The 18,103-nt window shown below is 40.8% G+C and overlaps 1 protein-coding gene across 1 annotated transcript in view; it reads right to left on the reverse strand.

The window, feature by feature from the left end:
• Positions 1-18,103, reverse strand: part of LOC129667446 (uncharacterized) — a gene marked incomplete at its 5' end in the record, with an annotated part of 278,923 nt that overhangs the window by 260,328 nt on the left and 492 nt on the right. Inside the window, 2 exons of the mRNA XM_055595096.1 lie at positions 271-357; positions 18,040-18,103. The exon at positions 18,040-18,103 is cut by the window's right edge and continues 110 nt beyond it. Coding sequence (XP_055451071.1) covers positions 271-357; positions 18,040-18,103 — 151 coding nt within the window. The remainder of the gene's footprint in view (positions 1-270; positions 358-18,039) is intronic.

Consider the following 18,103-nt stretch of genomic DNA (forward strand, 5'->3'; position numbering starts at 1 on the left):
CACATTGCAACCACCTCAGAATGGCACCAAGCCCCCCTCACAAAGCAGCAGATGAAATCAGATCCTGCCTCTTTCATCCCACAGGCTAGCTGTCCTTGAAAACTCACCTCTTCCTCTTCCTCCCATCATGCTGTGTGCAGCTGAAGCCTACCATTTAAATTGTAAGCTGCAAAACGAAACTGGGACCGTATGTGTGATCTTTGCCACCTCATTTTCATGAATGGGAGAGAATATTCTGACACAAAAATTACATACTTAATTCCAGCTCACCCCGTCTGCTGACCTCCATCCGGCACTGCCTTGAGTTTATTTCCTCCTCCATCGGCGGGTCAAAGTAATTTCTGCCGTATTCATTTCCTGTGGAAAGTCCACAAGGTAAGGGTCAGTGATTATTTTAGAAGCACATGAACCAAAATGTTAATTTTGAAATCAACACCAGCATGAAAGGATCATTTTAGCTACTTTATAAGCTTAATTTTTTTACAAGTTTTCTAGGCCTCTCTTTTTTTTTTTTTTGTAATTATCATTTTGTAGAAGGTCAGAAAAAGTAATTCAAGAAATAAATTCCTGCTGACTTTCTGTTGCTAAAATGTTAATGAGAAAATTATCCTATGGAGGCTTAGAACACTAATAATTAAAAAGGAAAAAAATTAAGCTAACCTGTGTTACATATACACCCAAGAAATGGGCATAATCGGAGGGGAATAATATATTGTGGAGCCTAGTGGTCCTATTTATGGACCTGTATTTTATTAAATATATTATGTTGTGTACAGAAGTTTGAGACAAACTTGTTTCAATTATGAGAAACTAATCAAAGTCCCATGTAGAAAGAAAAAAGGGAAAGTTAAAAGAAGGCAGAAGGGAAAAATAAGATGAAGGAGGAAAGGGAAAGGAGGAAGAAAGAAAAAAATAAAAAGAGGGAAGGAAGGAAAAAATGTAGGAAATAGAGGCCTGTATGTGGCTCTATCTTATGTCAATTTGAGTGATGTGAAGGGAGTTGAAAATAATTTATCCCGAAATTTTATTCAGCATACACTAACACCCTCGGCACCGCACCTCCAAATTTCTCACCTCTTCTCCACTTACTTAGTCCTCAAAATTCCCTGTAGCTTCAACCTGGACTGCAATACAAAGAAGAGCCCGCTGTCACTTTTCCAAATCTAAGCTCATGCTTGCCACACACATCTGCTGCTAGTCGTTTGTTCTCAGAAGTCCTGAGGAGAATTCAAGGTGCCACACCAATACAGCCATCCAGTGAGACCCAGCAGCTTCCCCATGTCACAAAATTCAGGTTCCTGGCCCACCAAAACAAGCCATTAGTAAAAATGGGAAGTTATTCAAGATCTTTGAAAATCAAATAAAACGAACATACACTGTTTTCAACTCAAAGTCTGTAAGGGTATCCAGACAGTGTCTGTGTCTGTGGGCTATACACCTGCACATCCAAACAATATAACATATATGTGTGTGTGTGTGTGTATACATATTTTTCATATATATATATATGTATGTAAAATATGAAAAATAAGTTGCAGCGACAGTAAACACACCCAGGGCTTTTCCTTTCTTTTTTTCCTCTTTACTAAATAATAAAACATAACAATTATTTATGCAGTATCTCCGTCATGTAAATAATCTAGAGATGATTTGAACTCATACAGAAGGGTTGTAAATGTTTACATGGAAGATGTCAGTATTTTGCATCCAAGACTTGAACATCTGTGGATACGGTATGGGAGGTTCCAACAATCCTGCTTAGAAGCTATGGAATAGCTGTGTTGGCATTCAGTTCCCAAGCCCTTTCCATCCTTCTTTCAGGTGAGATGGTGGGGTCTGCCCAGCTGTACCTGAAGGAAGCCTGTCCTTCAGGGGCTGCTCATACTGCTTCCTTCCCACTTGGGGATCCATGCTGTGATTGAGAAAGAGCCACTTTCGTGTCTACACAGATTGCTCCTGATGTATTCCACTGGGTGAGTGAACATGTGAATTATAAAGGCCAGACCTCTAACAATTCCCTTAGTAGTTCCCACATGTAGTTTCTTGGAAGTAAAGATGTATGAACCTTCTGGCGTATCCCTAGAGGCAGTTCTTATATGTGTAGAACTGGACCCCTTAATAGGCCTTTGTATGATACTGAATGCCTATGAGGGCCATATATTGTGTAACTCATGTTTTTCTATTACATTTACACTATGTACTATATTGTTTTGTGTGTTTAGGATCCATTTTATATACTATCCACTGTCTGTCTCCCCTATTTGAACAGAAGCTCTGTTAGGGCAAAGACATGACCTCAATACTCTCTGCAATGTACTTTGTGCCTAGCAAACAGCCTGTTGTGTGGACATGCTCATATGACTTGGATTCATTTAATAAACTTTCCTTGAGACTCTGCCATGAAACCTAGATGCTTCCTGTAGCCAATCTTAGAGTCTTATCATTCTTCTCATCTTGACGAGTCTCCTCCTCTCTCTTATTCCTTCACTGCCCTTGCCTCATTTCTCATTTAAGTGAATACTGTCTAAGAGCCAAACATTTATCTAGATTTTTGAGAACCAAATGAAGGGTTAGAGAGATGGCTCAGTGGTCAAGAGCATTTGTTGCTCTTGCAGAGATCTTGGGTCCAGTTTCCAGAACCAACACTGTGGCATATGTAGCTCTGATTCTAGGGGATCTGTTGACCTCTTCTGACCTCAGTGGGCATCAGGCACACATGTCACACACACACACACACACACACACACACACACACACACACGCAAGACACACATACACGTAAAATAATAAATACATCTTTTTTTTTTCTTTTTAAAGACAAAACCTCTCTGGGTCTTGCCTGCGGAACACTGGTAGATCTGCAGTGAGGATTCCTGGAGAGCAGCTACCTGGAGGAAGCTTATGATTAGGAAAAGCCAGGTCGAGACCATGGGAAGACTAGCCAAAAGCAAACAGTACGAAAGCATATATGTACAGTGATCATATTTTCTTGGTAACCTCAAAAGTCTGCGGCACATGGTAGAGTTTTAATTTACGCGAGTAAGCAATGGGATCCAAATTTCTTCATGCATTGCCCCGAAATCAGAGTCAACTGATATTGGCACATTGCTATGTGGTATTGATTTATTCTGATATGTTGTGTCAGTCCAATTCCTTACACCTTCAATGGCGACTGGGTGCTCACCAACTCCTTTCTGTAATTTTATGTCGATCTCCAAATCACATAAGAATGAACTGCCAAATATTAAAATGATCACTCCTTTCCTCTTTGTTCACCTAAAAAGTCAACAATTTTAGCACCTCGCAGGAAGCGAAGGTTGGGATGGCTTCTGGAATGTTGGAACTTTGTCTCAGTTCTAGCTCCCATTGCTAGTGTTTCACTGGGCAGCAGGAGGATTTAATCAAGTGGGGGAGTTTTAGGATCGGGTGTGTATTACCAGGAGCTAGGTTACTAATAGGATGAATTATTTCTCAACACGTCCTCATCATTCACAATATGCTTTTGGATATAACTAAATCATCTCACAGGGAAATTAACAGACCCACTGAGAAATTCAAAGTAGGGCACTTAGCAATACAAATACAATAGCTTTTTATGTGGCTGGTAGTTAACTCTCTGTGATACCCTGATGAATGAGATGACAAGAACCTGTCTGTGTAGATGCACACATCTATGTTGAGGAAATTGGATATGACACATAAAATAACAAATTGCTAAGTTGTTTGCGCCATACTCTTCCTATCCCACTTTTTTTTTCCCCGAACTCCTTAATGGTAGCTGCTCAGGGTTGAGAATCCACATCAGTTAGAACATTTGTGTTGTCTTTCTTTTTGTGAGCTGGGGAAGGAAAGCATTCACACTTGCCTTCTGCCCTTCCTCTCATATCAGGTTTTCCTAGCGTTTGACTCAGACTATCACAGAGCATAATCAGAGCTCTTAAATTACGCCGCACGTGAACTTTGCTCAGGAAACTATCCTCTGTGCACTCAAGCAATTCTTGGGGAGCTGCAAGAGCAAGAGTGAAATTACCCGGCAAAGAAGGTTTTTACAAACTGTCCAAATGCTTTGACTCCGTGATGCAATCACTTCCGCTCTCATCAGTAACATGAGTTCCTAAGAAAGAAAAAGAAAACTCAGAAGCTACTGTCTGCTGCTAGTGTGTGTGTGTGTGTGTGTGTGTGTGTGTGTGTGTGTGTGTGTGTAGAGCAGGGCTAGTCATTGGCTTTATTCTGATGCTTTTCTGATAAATTCACTTGTTTCCACTTGTTTTTTTTTTTTTTTTACCACAATCACTATATATTCTGTAATACACCATAAACTCAATACTCAAACAAGGCCACCTAATTAAAGACTTTATATTATGTGATTATTGCCACATATCAACATTTTACAAATTAGAACATCCTCTTAAATGTTAAAGGAGTAAAGCCTAGAAAAACCAAAGTTCAATTTGACTCCACTGAGCTTCCTAAAATTATTTGAGATCATATTTATGCATCATAGTTTCTCACTTTGCAAAGCTCATACAAAGATCTTAACTCTAAATTTCCACGGGCTAGAAAGGTTACCTAAATCTGTGAAACACAACTTTGGAAATTAGGAGACGACAGAACAACATAGGGTGGTGAGAAGTCCATCAAACTCTATTATAGTAAATCCACACGAGTCTTCATAAAGCTGATGTACAAATGTCTTTTAAATGAAAGGTAACTCATTAAAAGGATCTCTCTCTCTCTCCATTCCTCCTTTGCTCTTTTCTCTCTCTTTCCTCCATCCCATCCTTCCTTGCTTTTTCTTTTCAGCATTGAGAATGGAACCCAGGGACTCAGACATGTTAGTTAAGTACTCTTCACTGACCCACCTCACCTCAAAAGATTTTGAATTAGTAAAACTAAGGATGGAGCTTTTAAATCAAGTCCTGTCCATATTTCACAAGCTAAACAAGAACTTGAAGAAACACATGAAAAGCAATTGGCAAACAAGAATCATTGAAATGATCATCCAACACTCCTCCTCATGAAAGTAGTTAATGTAAAAACAAGGGCGTCTTAGTTAGGGTTACTATTGCTAGGATGAAGTACCAGGATCAAAGTAAGTTGGAGAGGAAAAGGTTTCTCTGACTTATGCTTCCACATCACAGTTCATCCTCAAAGGAAGTCAGGACAGGGACTCAAACAGAGCCCAACCCGAACCTGTAGGTAGGAGCTGTGCAGAGGTCATGGAGGGGTGCTGCTTACTGATTTGCCTCACATGGCTTATTCAGCCTGCCTTCTTAGAGAACCCAGGACCTCCAGTCCAGGGTTGGCACCACCCACAATGGGCTGGGCCTTCCTCCATCAATTGTTAATTAAGAAAATTCCATACAGATTTGTCTGCAGCCTGATCTTACAGAGGCATTTTCTTTATCGAGGATCCCTTTCCTCTTGGATGACTTTAGCTTGTGTCAAATTGGCATAAAACTAGTGAGGCCAAAGGGGCATCTGAGATAAAGTTACTGAGAAGTGTATGTTCTATAATTATAATTTGAATGCAATGTGGTTCCTTACCATGAAAACAGTATAGGCTTTTCTGAAATGCTGTTAGAATAAGAAAGGTATTATTTGAATAATGTATTGATGACTGAATAATTATCAAGAGCCATTAACTCTTACAGATCCCAACTCTAGAGTGTTCAGAGGTATGGTGAACAGCTAGGAAAGAAGCACCTGTCATCAAAGTTCCACATAACCCTTCCTAACTGCTTCATAAATACTAGCTTTTCATATATTTCATTTGCTCATCATGATTATTAATCTTCAGAGATCACAAAGAAAAGGCATGTATTTTCTTTATTCTTCCAAAGCTAAACCATGGAAAATTCTCATCATATACATTATTTTCATATTAAAGTAAACTTCCATTGATGAAAAAAATTACCCTAATGAAGTCTTAAATGTAATGCATTAAGCATTGCTAGAGCTACAAGGAAGACAGAACTACTCCATTAATGAAGTGATAACCAGAAGGGGGAGGTCTGAGGTTAAAGTCTAATGGCGGTCAGCATTTTAGAATCTGAGAATGCACACGAGAACTCGTGTCCTGTTAGACAGATTAGCTTACTTGACTGCATAGTCTGACTTCCTTTCCAAACCTTGTGGGTATTTCACATATCAGTGATTTGAAAAGCTAAATAGGGTAATAGTTGGAGTTTGCTAACAGGTTCTAATTAATTGAGCCATATTCTTCCTTCCCCCCAAGGCCCTCTCTAATGTGTAAACCACTAGAGTGTCATGGCGTGCGTAATTGCTGCAGGGCTTTCTTCTAAGTCCCCCAAGGCATGAAAGCAACCTGTGCTCACTGGACCCACAGTCCTCATAGAACTGAAGCATATCCCTCAGTTCCTGATGCATAAACAGGACGGAGCTCCCTGTATGTAAGTAACTGTGGTGATTCAAAGGTTAAGTTTAAGTACACCATTTTACCACACATTTAAAAGACCTTTGAAAGTCAAACCTAAAAAGATGTTCTTTCTACAAAGTTTGAGGCTCAGTAACATTTTTTCTACAGAATATTGCTCCTCAGATTCTGAAATGCTGGCTGCCCTTAGGCTTTAACCACAGCCCTCCCCTAACCTTCTGTTCATCCCAGAGCTCTAGGAATCCTTACGTTTATGTGGTACACTTACGGCCTCATTGGGATTAAGATTTTCTATAAGTGGAAGCTTATTTCAATATGAAGACAACTTATATAATGAACCAGTATTTCTAGTGTAGCCAAAATTAATAACTCATTGCTAACTAATCTGGTAACTCATGGGTAAGCTGTTTATCTCATGATGTAAAATGACTGGGATATTCTAACTGCTACAGGAGCTTTGATCAACCTGTCACATGAAGGTTAAGAAATTTTATGTTCTGTTAAATTCTTTTTGATGTATGATAAAACATAGCCTAAAGCAATTCTCAATGAAATTGTTTGAAGACTAAGAACTAATTTCTACTGAAATAAATAAATATATACATATAAAATCATAAAACCTGTTTGTACTAAACATTTTCCTAAAATGAAAGTATAGCTATTGAAGTTAAGTTAAAACTCAGAACCAATAAAGATTCCTACAGAATTGTGCTGATGTAAGAGAATTTTGTATGTGGTTAAAACAAACATATTTTTAAAATTTCACCGAACGTTTCAGAGAATGTGGGTAAATTACGCGGTGACCTGTCCCACTCCTAAGGGGATAGTTGTTACATCGCTACTGTGTCAGAAAAATTTTCCTGGTACTGTTCTTGCTGTGCAGCTGAACTTGTGTTAGACAAGTCCGAGGATCTCTGTGATCTATATCACAGAATTTCAGTGCCTTGAAAATTCTTCAACATCCTTTTCACCATCCTGTGGACTGATTCATAGGGTCATATTTTTATAGGAAAGAGACATAAACTTGACTGGCATATAAACTCAGTGAATTCATCAATCACCATTGAACTGAGTAGTATAGTAATATGCTTGAGCACTAAAATAAATCTTACAACAATCTATCCCTAAGCAAAAATCTCTGATAGATGTCATGCCATATCTTCATCTACTGGTGTTTCCCTAACATTAACTTGACTAGATGTAGAGGTGGCCCTTGCTTGCTAGGTGGGCTTCAAGTTTTACCCCTGAAGAAATAGAAAGAAAGAAAAAAGAGCTGGAAAAGGGGCTCAGTGGGTAGAATGCTTGGTGATGAAGTGTGAGGACCTGAGTTCAGACCTTTGACACTGATGTGTCTGTGAGCCTCTTCACGGCGGGGGTGGGGGGGGGCAGAGACAGGCAGGTCCTGGGCTCACTGTTTAGCCCCATACCTGAAATATCAAGCCCTAAGCTTAATGATTGACCCTATCTCAAAAACTAAACGGGAATAAGATTGAGGAAGACATCAAACACCCACTTCTAACCTTCAAAAGTGTACACAGAGGTACAAGTGTTCCCACAGACAGACATATGCGGGTCTGCACACACACACACACACACACACACACACACGCATGCATGCGCGCGCGCACACACACACGGACATGCATGAATGCACACACAGTAACAATGGACCCTTTGTTCATTACTTGGGCAAGTCTGTCTGAGTCTCTACAGATAAACAGGGTCTTCTGAGAAGAAAATAAATTAAAGTTTTGCTATTTTATTGACATTCCCAAAATTCCAATATTTGACTAGAATACTCTTTTCAACTAGAAAATATTCTAGAATTGTGCAATTTATTTTCTAAAACACCCAAGATAAGAAAAGAGCACTTAAATTGTTGACTGAAACTAATCAGATATTTGTGTATATTATCTGTGTAAAAACTGGGTGTTTCTAAAACATTAGACTATGTCATCCTGTCCATCAAATATCTTCGTAAAATGTTTCTGTAATGTCAGTGAGAAGGATACTTTCCTGAGTGTTTATTTTTAGTTCTCTAAATCAATGAAAAAGATTAAAATCACTTAGGAACCAAATGGTTTCTAAAGACACAAATTCAGGTCAGTTCAATAAACCTAAAGCAAATGATTTTCCTATATATTTCCTTTTTCTTAATAAGAGCTGAGATGTCCTGCAGCAAAAGAAAAATTATGTATTTTACACGTTCTATAAATTTTAAACAACACCTGTTCTCCATCTTTAGGGAAAAACAGCGATAAACGAGAACAAGGTAAACTGCTTTATATAAAATCACCCAGGCTATGTGTACTATGGGCAGCGGGGGGGAGGGGAGCTTACAATGGGGATCGTTTTCTTCATGTGTCTGCTCAGTTCAGGGTTAGGTACTGAAACAAGTGGCTGCATGCTGTTTTTTATTTTTAAATTAAATTTTTATTTTTTATATTAATTACAATTTATTCACTTTGTATCACCACTGTAGACCCCTTCCTATCCCACCCTCCTTCCATCATCTCCTCCCATTCCCCTCTCCGAGTCCACTGATAGGGGAGGTCCTCCTCTTCCATCTGACCCTAGCCTAACAGGTCTCATCAGGACTGGCTGCATTGTCTTCCTCTGTGGCCTGGTAAGGCTGCTCCCCCTTCAGAGGAAGGTGATCAAAGAACAGGCCAATCAGTTTATGTCAGAGGCAGTCCCTCTTCCCATTACTAGGTAACCCACTTGGACACTAAACTGCCATGGGCTACATCTGTGCAGGGGTTCTAGGTTATCTCCATGCATGGTACTTGGTTGGAGTATGAGTCTCTGGAAAGACCCCTGTGTTCAAATTTCTGGTTCTGTTGCTCTCCTTGTGGAGTTCCTGTCCTTTCCAGATCTTATTATTTCCCACTTCTTACATAAGATTCCATTCACACTGCCCAACAGGTAGCCATCAGTCTCAGCATCTGCTTTGATAGTCTGCAGGGCAGAGCCTTTCAGAGGCCCTCCATAGTGGGTTTCTAGCTTGTTTCAGCTGAAGAATGGATGCAGAAATTGTGGTACACCTACACAATGGAATATTATTCAGCAATGAAAAATAAGGAAATCATGAAATTTGCAGGTAAATGGTGGGACCTGGAAAGGATCATCCTGAGTGATCTGTCCCAGAAGCAAAAAGACACACACGGTATATACTCACTCATATATACATGTAATATAGGATAAACCTACTAAAATCTGTACATCTAAAGAAACTAATCAAGAGAGAGGACCCTGACTAAAATGCTCAATCCCCATCCCGAAAGGCAAAGAAGGACATCAGAAGATTTGTTGCTTTTTAACTTCTTGAGGTCTTTATATATTCTGGATATTAGACCTCTGTCAGATGTATGTTGGTGAAGATCCTTTCCCAGTCTGTAGACTGTCATTTTTATCACATTCATATTTATGTGTTATGAAGAAAATTTGAGAATTGCAATCCTAAAACTCTAACCGAGGATTCTCTAACACTCAACTATTATAGATCTCCTGTCCTTTATTTAAGCGACCCCTCACTTTCCCTGCAAAGGTCTTAAACACCAGGTGCTCAGCACTCACTACCCTCTTCTGTGAACCCCCTATCATTTTCTTTCTCCATCATATGGCCTTCTGCCTTTTTGCCCACTGGTAAGATCCCACAAACATAACGATCCTCTTCAAATCACAAATGACCACACACCCATCAAGAAATACTTTTATAAAACAATATAGAAAAGCTGTGCATGGTGGCCCATGCCTTTAATCCCAGTATTCAGAAAGGCAGAGGCAGGCAGACCTCTGAGTTTGAATCCAGGACAGCCAAGGCTATATAGAAAAACTCTGTCTCGACAACAATAAAAAACAAACCAAACACACACATACACACTCATAAAAAAGCCATTTCCTGCTATTTCTAAAGCTGTAGCCACACTAGTTCTCAAGACTTCTGTAACTTTCAACACTGCTTCCAGCTGATATCCTCTCTGGGTCCTGATATGTTCTCTAACTTCTGCTTTGGCTTGGTCAAGTCTTGAACTCATGCCTTTTCCATGCACAGTTCACAATAATACCAAGTGAAGAGGTGTGACCATCTTCTAGGTCAGCAAATCACATGCTGATACACAGGTCAGCAGAGAGCTGACAAGGCCTCTGGCAACAAATATGGTCAAACATCTCTCCGTAAGATGCAGGAATACGTAGCTGAGATGAAAGCCTAGGACATGAGTTGTGGATACAGCATTATAAATGAATGGAAATCACAAACCTATAATCCTGAAAACCTCTTGGCTCTGGCCATGAATGACATTCATATAAGCTCATGTTGTATGTCTGACCCTTTCCTTAGCTCTCTCAAGGGGCATAGTGGTGTTTCCTAGAAGGGAAATAAGACACAGTTATAGTGAAGGTTGAATCCAATGTAGAATTCGACCAGTACCATACCACTTTTCACTCCAATAGCCAAGGAATATTTTTGAGGAATTCACCCAAAACCTAGAGAAAATTACACAATTCTTTTTAGAAAGGCAATTCTTGCCCAATTGCTAAAATGCTAAACCATGTCACTGATTTATGAAAACTTACATTTCTAGCTTGTTTATTCTTCCGGTTAAAGTCTTTGTTCACAATAGGCAGCTCCAGCCCACAGATATTTAGACATGCTCAGCCCCAACTCATGGTTGAATTTAATCAACTATCCCGGGATATTAGTTGTACTGGCTGTGTTTCCTTTATCCACAAAGCGCTTGGGTTGGGGGTGTAACTCAGCGGCAAAGCAATTGTTTAACATATGCTAGATGATTGTAGGTTCAGTCTCCAACCACATGAAATAAGAAGTTTTAGATTTCCTCACATTTTGGCATATGTAGATAAGTTTTATAAAATATGTCAAAGATGGGACCCAAGTCTAAATATGAAATTCTTTTAAGTTCCTTATCAAATAGCTTTATTAAAATTTAGTTTTGCACCTTATCTGTTTATTTTGTGTTCATGGTGGGGGCAAACATTCCATGGAGTGTGGATGGAGCTCAGAGGACAGACTGAGAAAGTCAGCTCTCTCATATGGATCTCACATACGGATCCCAGGCATAGAGCTCAGATTGCCAGATGTGGCCACAAGCAACTTTCCTCACTGAGGTACCTCCCCATCCCTTGCTTATAACTTCACGGAATACTTTTAGCCAGCCTGTTTTTTGACAAACATACATCAAGTAAGGTCTAATGTATACTTTCCCCCCTGTGATATCAAGCTCCAAGATTTTAGATTTTAGAGCACTTCAGATGTTCAGATTAAATATTCCCAATCTTCCGTGTTACAGTGTATACATCCCACAGTACGCAAACACACACACACCCTCTTTCTTTTTCTCGTTTGTCTCTTGCTTCTAGAGTAACCAATTCAATTAACGTTATTTAGAAAATACTTATAAAAACCTTCTGTAAGGAAACACTGCTTTGGGAAAGTATTCAGTTAACTGGAATTAGCCAGCTCTAAACTCCACGGTTCCCTCAGTCTGATCTTGCTGCTGCAGTATGCCTGACGATCATGGAGCTTCTTCCATGACTACTCCACTCACACGTGTGCTACACATTCAAGAATGCCTGGAAACTAGAAAATGCCCAATAAATGTCCTCTTCAATGAATGAGATCAAAATAAAGAGATGAATAAAGAAATTTAGTGATGTCCGTAATTTTAAACAAGACATCGCAGAAATAATGTCCACCTAATTATGCCTACTCCATGTCCTCTCCTACTTCAGCTTGTTTCTGTCAGTAGTAGGATATGATCAATAGCTAATTCTAGACATATCAACTGCTGTGGATGCTAAGTAGATTCTTGATTAGCTTATTTTTCCATTGTCTTGATTTGGCTTCCTGTCAACCAATCACACCATAATTTCTTGTTCACATTGTGCATAGTTCTGTTTTGTTTTTTATGTGTATGGGTATTTTGCCTGTGTGTATGTCTGCAAACTATGTCTGTGTTGTGCCCATGGAAGCCAGAAGAGGCCATTTAATCCCCTGGAACTCTATTTACAGAAAGTTGCAAGCCACCACATAGGTGCTAGTAACTGAAGCCACCTTCTCCAAAAAAGCAGGTGCTGCTCAAGACTGTTTCTGAGCCATCTTTCCAGCCCCCATGGTGTGTAATGGTGATGGGCCACCTATCAGGTGTGGGCATGATGGATCCAGAGGCTTGGCTACTGCTACAGAAGCCAGGAAGCCTTGAATGAACCATTTTTCCTCCCTTGCGATAAATCCAGGATGCAGGAATGTGGCCTAGGCAGGACCAATGGAGCTTTCTCCCCTAGAGACAGGAGAGAAAGAACATGCTAATCACTCATCGCAGTGGGGAAGATGCTATCAGAATGCCACTCTGCCCCCATGACAGTCACTGTAGTTCCAACTTCCTAACCCTGCAGGCAGGTTGGTTTCTGTCCAATGACGCCATCAATTCTCTGAGCTCATGAGATCCTTCCATCTAAGTCAGTTGGGAATCATTTGTGTTATTCACCACCAAGGAATTCTCAGTATTACATGCTCATGCAACTGCTCTGACAGCCCATCTGCATTCTGAGGAGATGCCACCGTGAGATGTACAGCAGAGGATCATGGGAACACTGTCATCCTCGATGTCTGGGAGAGAGTATGGAATGGGAAGGGAGTTCTCAGCATCCCAGGTGCTGTTTTTTAACAGGAAAGATAGCTCTATCTGTCTGTTACACACCAATGTGATTTTAGTCATGTCCTGTCCTTTCTCACTCTTACAATAGCCTGGCTGAATCTGAAGTGTTAAAAAAAAAAAAAAAAACCCTCCCCATCTACAATGACGTCACTCACCATTACCTGAACTGTCCTGCTCTCTACTTGCTCCTTAGTTATTACTGTTTCTCCCTGTCTAAACTCTTTTGTGGCCCTTTCTTGCACCTGCCCCAGATTTCATTTTCCTGCCATTTAGAATGCAGTCATTAACTACCTTTTTAGTGCCGCCATGTTATATATTCATAATGTTAAAGATGTCCTTTCTACCTGCCCAGCCTCGGGCTTCACCCGCTTAGGAACCTGTGCCAATACCTTTCTCTCTTTGAAATTAAAAGCAGCTGTGGCCTCTCTACCCCTCTCCCTTTCCAACTTCTGTAATTCTCAACCTCCCTCCCTCAGGAGTCTCGGTATCATCAGGCTGGCATATCCCTAGCAGTGAGCAGAGAAAATGATGGACAAGGATGCTATGCCATGTGCACAGGAAGGAACAAAGAGGGGCAGAAGCCATGCAACTGCAATTGATCCTGTGCGTCTCTCTGGAAACTCAGTGGTGGGATAATCTGTTTGTCAACTGCCGATAAAGGAAAGACCAATATAGCCACTGAAAGAACATGAAATCAGCTTTCCCTGGAAGTTGGGCCAAACAATCCCTTCCACCCCCCCCAGCCCCCCCCTCCCCCCGTGCAGCAAGAGCAGGCAGAAAGACTGGCACCTTCTCTCCTGGTTTGCTGACAGTTCACACCACACCAAAATGCCTAAGTAAACCAAGGGCATTTGCTACACGATACATGGTAGCTTTCCTTGAACTGAGCTCATTAGGAAGCTCCTTCACAATGGACTGCACAGCTCAATAAGGACACCCAGACTCTTGTAAAATCCCAGAGGCCTGTCCAGGAGCTGGCTATTCCACTTGTTTTTAAAGGCAAATTTCTTAATTACTTTGGAATTGCTGTGATAAAACACCATGACCAGCGCAACTTAGAAAGCATTTAATTTGGGGGTTATGGTTGTAGGGGGTTAGAGTCTATGACCATAATATGGGGGAGCAGGCCAGCAGGCATGGCAATGGAGCAGTAGCTGAGAGTTCACATCTTGAGGCTACATCAGGAAGCAGAGTAAGCTAACTGGGAATGGCATGGACTTTTGAAACTTTTGAAAGCCTGCCCACAGTGACCTACAGGCCCCCTACAACAGGGACACACCTCCTAATCCTCTTCAAATAGTTCCACCAACTGGGCATCAAGTGTTTAAACATATGAGTGTCTAGGGGCCATTCTCATTCAAACTACCACCGCAGGTATGTGCTTATTCATTGCTCTTTTACTCTACTTTGGGGCTCAAACCATAAAAATTTTAAGATCGTTTCTTATCTAAAGTTTATTTTTAGAAAACCCCTCTTCTAGACTTTCTCTCCCAGACACTATCTTTTGTCTAATTCATTTATATTTCCTTAAGATAGCCCATATAAATAAATAGCATTGGAATTCTGCCATCACTTACAACGTTTTTCTTTAAAATGCATCTTTAAGGGGCAAGTATGCTGATATGCACTCGTAAGATGATAATTTGTACTAATTACAACAATACCATTGGGGGATGTATGACTCTTCTCCTTTGTCTCCGTAATCGCATTGGCAGACGGTCTAAGTGTTCTTAGAGTTGTTTAAAAAGGAACGTTGTGTTCTACGCTATCTGGCAGTTTCTAAATTCACATATTTAAAATATTCTTCCTTGTTCACAGACCATAAAATTGCACATCTCATTTGCAATTGAATTTTTAGAGGCTCTCCCCAAGTGGGGGAGAGATGCATCAAATGTACTTTTTCTAAGTTGGCTCTGTTCCAGGACAGACATGGTAAACCCCTCTCTATTTCACTGTCTGACTAGATTGGTGCAGATGCTAAACATTTCCTGGATTTCCCCATAAAACTCTTTTCATCTTTGGTTGCTTCCACCTGGCTTTACTTTGTGTTATAGCTTTTCTCTGTTTTCCAGAATAAGGCTGACTGTCACTTGTGAAAATTACTACTTTCTGTGCTCATTCTTATCTCTGTGAAAGAGACGGTCAGTCCATGTACAATTCCCAGAAAACTAGAATGGGATTCGATAACCACGAGATCTGTAATTGTTCTCTCCAAATCATGGTCAGAGGTAGAGGTGGAGTTGGAAGGGAGGTAGTGGTGTTTAAGAACCCTAAATAAAGTAGGTTGTTAAAATAAATCTAAGCCTACAGCACACACTTTTTGCCAAAAGAAAAATCACAAAATATCTGAACATTTTACATTGATTATGGGTTGGTAGGATACAATTTGGGCAATGTTAGTTTAAGAAAACATTTTTAAAGTTTAATCACTTTTTGTCATTTTAGTAAGATGGCTCTTAGAAATTTGAAAGTACTTCTGTGACTCGTTTCATAATTTGTTTTTTTTTTCTTTTAATTAATGCTTGCCAGTGATATGTACTGAAGATTATGTAATATGTACCTGAAGATTTCTGTTTCTGTGTTGGGTAGCAATTTCTTCCTAATTGAAACAACCCCCCACCAAAAGGGAGAAGGGAGGCTAATGAGACTCAGGAAGTAAGCATCTCTCAAGTCTCAGGAAGTTCCTAAAAGTGAGAGTAATCACAAGGCCACTCCCTCAGGTTACAAGAACAGCAAACAATTGCTGGGGAGAAGAGCCTCCCCTACCACGCAGAGATCCCTACAGGAGTATCTCCAACCTGTGAAGCTGTCTGCGTGTTGCTCAGGGAGCTCCGGGGATGGAATTTTCATGAGTTGTCATCCGTGTTGGGCTTTTCAGAGATGCAGATGGCTTTGAGTTGTCTATGCTCCTCTAACTCCTTACTCATATACCTACAAGTAACCCCAATAAGCTCTGTTTATCAAGTTGGAGTTTAGTGTCGTCATTGCTTTGGTCAGTTGTGAGTGCCTTATTTGGGATCAGGCATTTTTTCACATCTTCCAAGAAAAAAAAATTCTCTGTGTGTGTGTGTGTGTGTGTGTGTGTGTGTGTGTGTGTGTATGTGTGTCTCACTCCTTCCCTCCCTCCCAGCCTCTCTCTCTGTCTCTTTCTCCCTTCATCCATCTATCTATCTATATCTATCTATCTATCTATCTATCTATCTATCTATCTATCTATCTCCTCTCTCTTCCTCCTCCTTTTCCTCCTCTTCCATCCCCCTTTTCTTCCTCTGCCTCTTTGCCACATTGAGTCTGTGCTACATACTCTCACAATGATGTACTATGCTGGCCCAGGCTCACAGCAATAGAAGTCATGACCATGGACAGATATCTGATTTTATGAGCCAAAATAAGCCTCTCCTTCTTGTTTATAAGATAAAGATAATAGCTAGTCAACAGGCACATCCTGGGAGAGGATCTACCCATCGACTCCAGTATGCAATGCCTTCTTCTTTAGCAGCAGAGTTCCAATTTCAGCATGAAACTTGACTCCTTGCTAATGGCAACATTTCCCAGACTCTTACAGCGGCCTCTGACCAGGTGACTAATTTCCAGGAAAAAGACTTAAGAACAGAAGTAACACATTTAACTACTTGAACTGAGCCTTCTCCTTCAATGCCTGTAACATAGGGATGCTACTGAGTGACTTTCAGACATTAAGGGAAAACAGCTTAGGAATTACAAGGTCTTGCTCACTGTTATGACTGACTTAATTGCACAGCTGAATTTGTTCTCTGAAACACTACTCCTGAGATTTATGAAACTAAAGGATATGCTTCACACAAAGTGGCCATTGTAGGGCTAATACATAGTAGATACTCAGAGATGGACACTGTTGATAGCCCTCCATTTTTTCCCTGGACCATGGACGTGCCAGAAAAGCACTTGTACACATCAAACAAGAAAAGTAAGAGCCAAACGACATCTATTTGACGAGACTGTGGATGATGTGATTGCTGAATGTGGCAACCTCTACATGGGCAGAATTTCCCCTGAGCCTCAGGAGTTAAAAATCACAAGCTAACCTACTGGGATACCAAGGGCCTGCTCTGTACAGGTGGGAATCATGATGAGGCTGCTAAGTGGGACCAGCAGAGAGCACATCTGTGCCATTCATGCTTCATTACTCCAGAGTTTCCCTCAAAATGCTATTTGGCCATTAAATTCTGATGTCTTCCGGCTTTCTCAGTGGTGAAGATAAGAGCAAAGACAGCAAGTTTTAATGACTTCTTTCTTTGCAGGTATAGACTCATCGGAGCTTAGAAGAAATGCAGCTCCCAAGGCAGGAGAAACAGCCACAGGTATCGATAGAGAGAAGATTATTCAGAGAGATTTGCTGTCATAGGCAGTGATAGGATTGATGGTCATAGCTACCCCTCAGCCCGAGAATAAAGAAGCATCCCCATGCAAGTAAATTATTACTAGAGAATTCTCAATATTAAAGTATCGTTTCTTCACTTCTCTGTAAATCCGTGCATGTGTTTCTGGGACCTATACAGAAAGCATGATTCATCTAAAGGGCAGAATTGCTCAGTCTGAAGCTCAAAATAAGGTGTCAACCTACTCCTCAATTGCATTAGCCTGGTGACATCCAGTAAACAAGAGTGTCAACGTTCAAACCCCAGTCTGCACCAGAGCCAAGAGTCTTAGCATCCCAGCATCCCAAGGCCTGTCCAGCTCATCTGCCAGAAGAAGGGTGAGTATATTGCTTCACACCCCTCACCCACAAAGCTGTGTATCACCTGGACCCAATGACAGCACAGGTCCTCGGGTGCCCCCAGCCCCAGCCCCGAGCACATCCTCCTCAGAAGCTGTACAGACATGCTTGAATGGCACGCCAGGCTTCTGTGGAGGATGCCCAGGTCAGATGAGCAGAGCAGCAACTGTCACCAAGTGTGAGCATAATCAGGACTGAAGTCACACCTTTGGGTCCTGCTGAGGCTGGCAGCCTGGATTTTTGTTGATGAACTGCAAGGGTGTGAGCCGG

The sequence above is a fragment of the Psammomys obesus genome, unplaced genomic scaffold, assembly GCF_907164565.1.
Source record: "Psammomys obesus unplaced genomic scaffold, mPsaObe1.curated_primary_1811, whole genome shotgun sequence".
Lineage (NCBI taxonomy): Eukaryota > Metazoa > Chordata > Mammalia > Rodentia > Muridae > Psammomys > Psammomys obesus.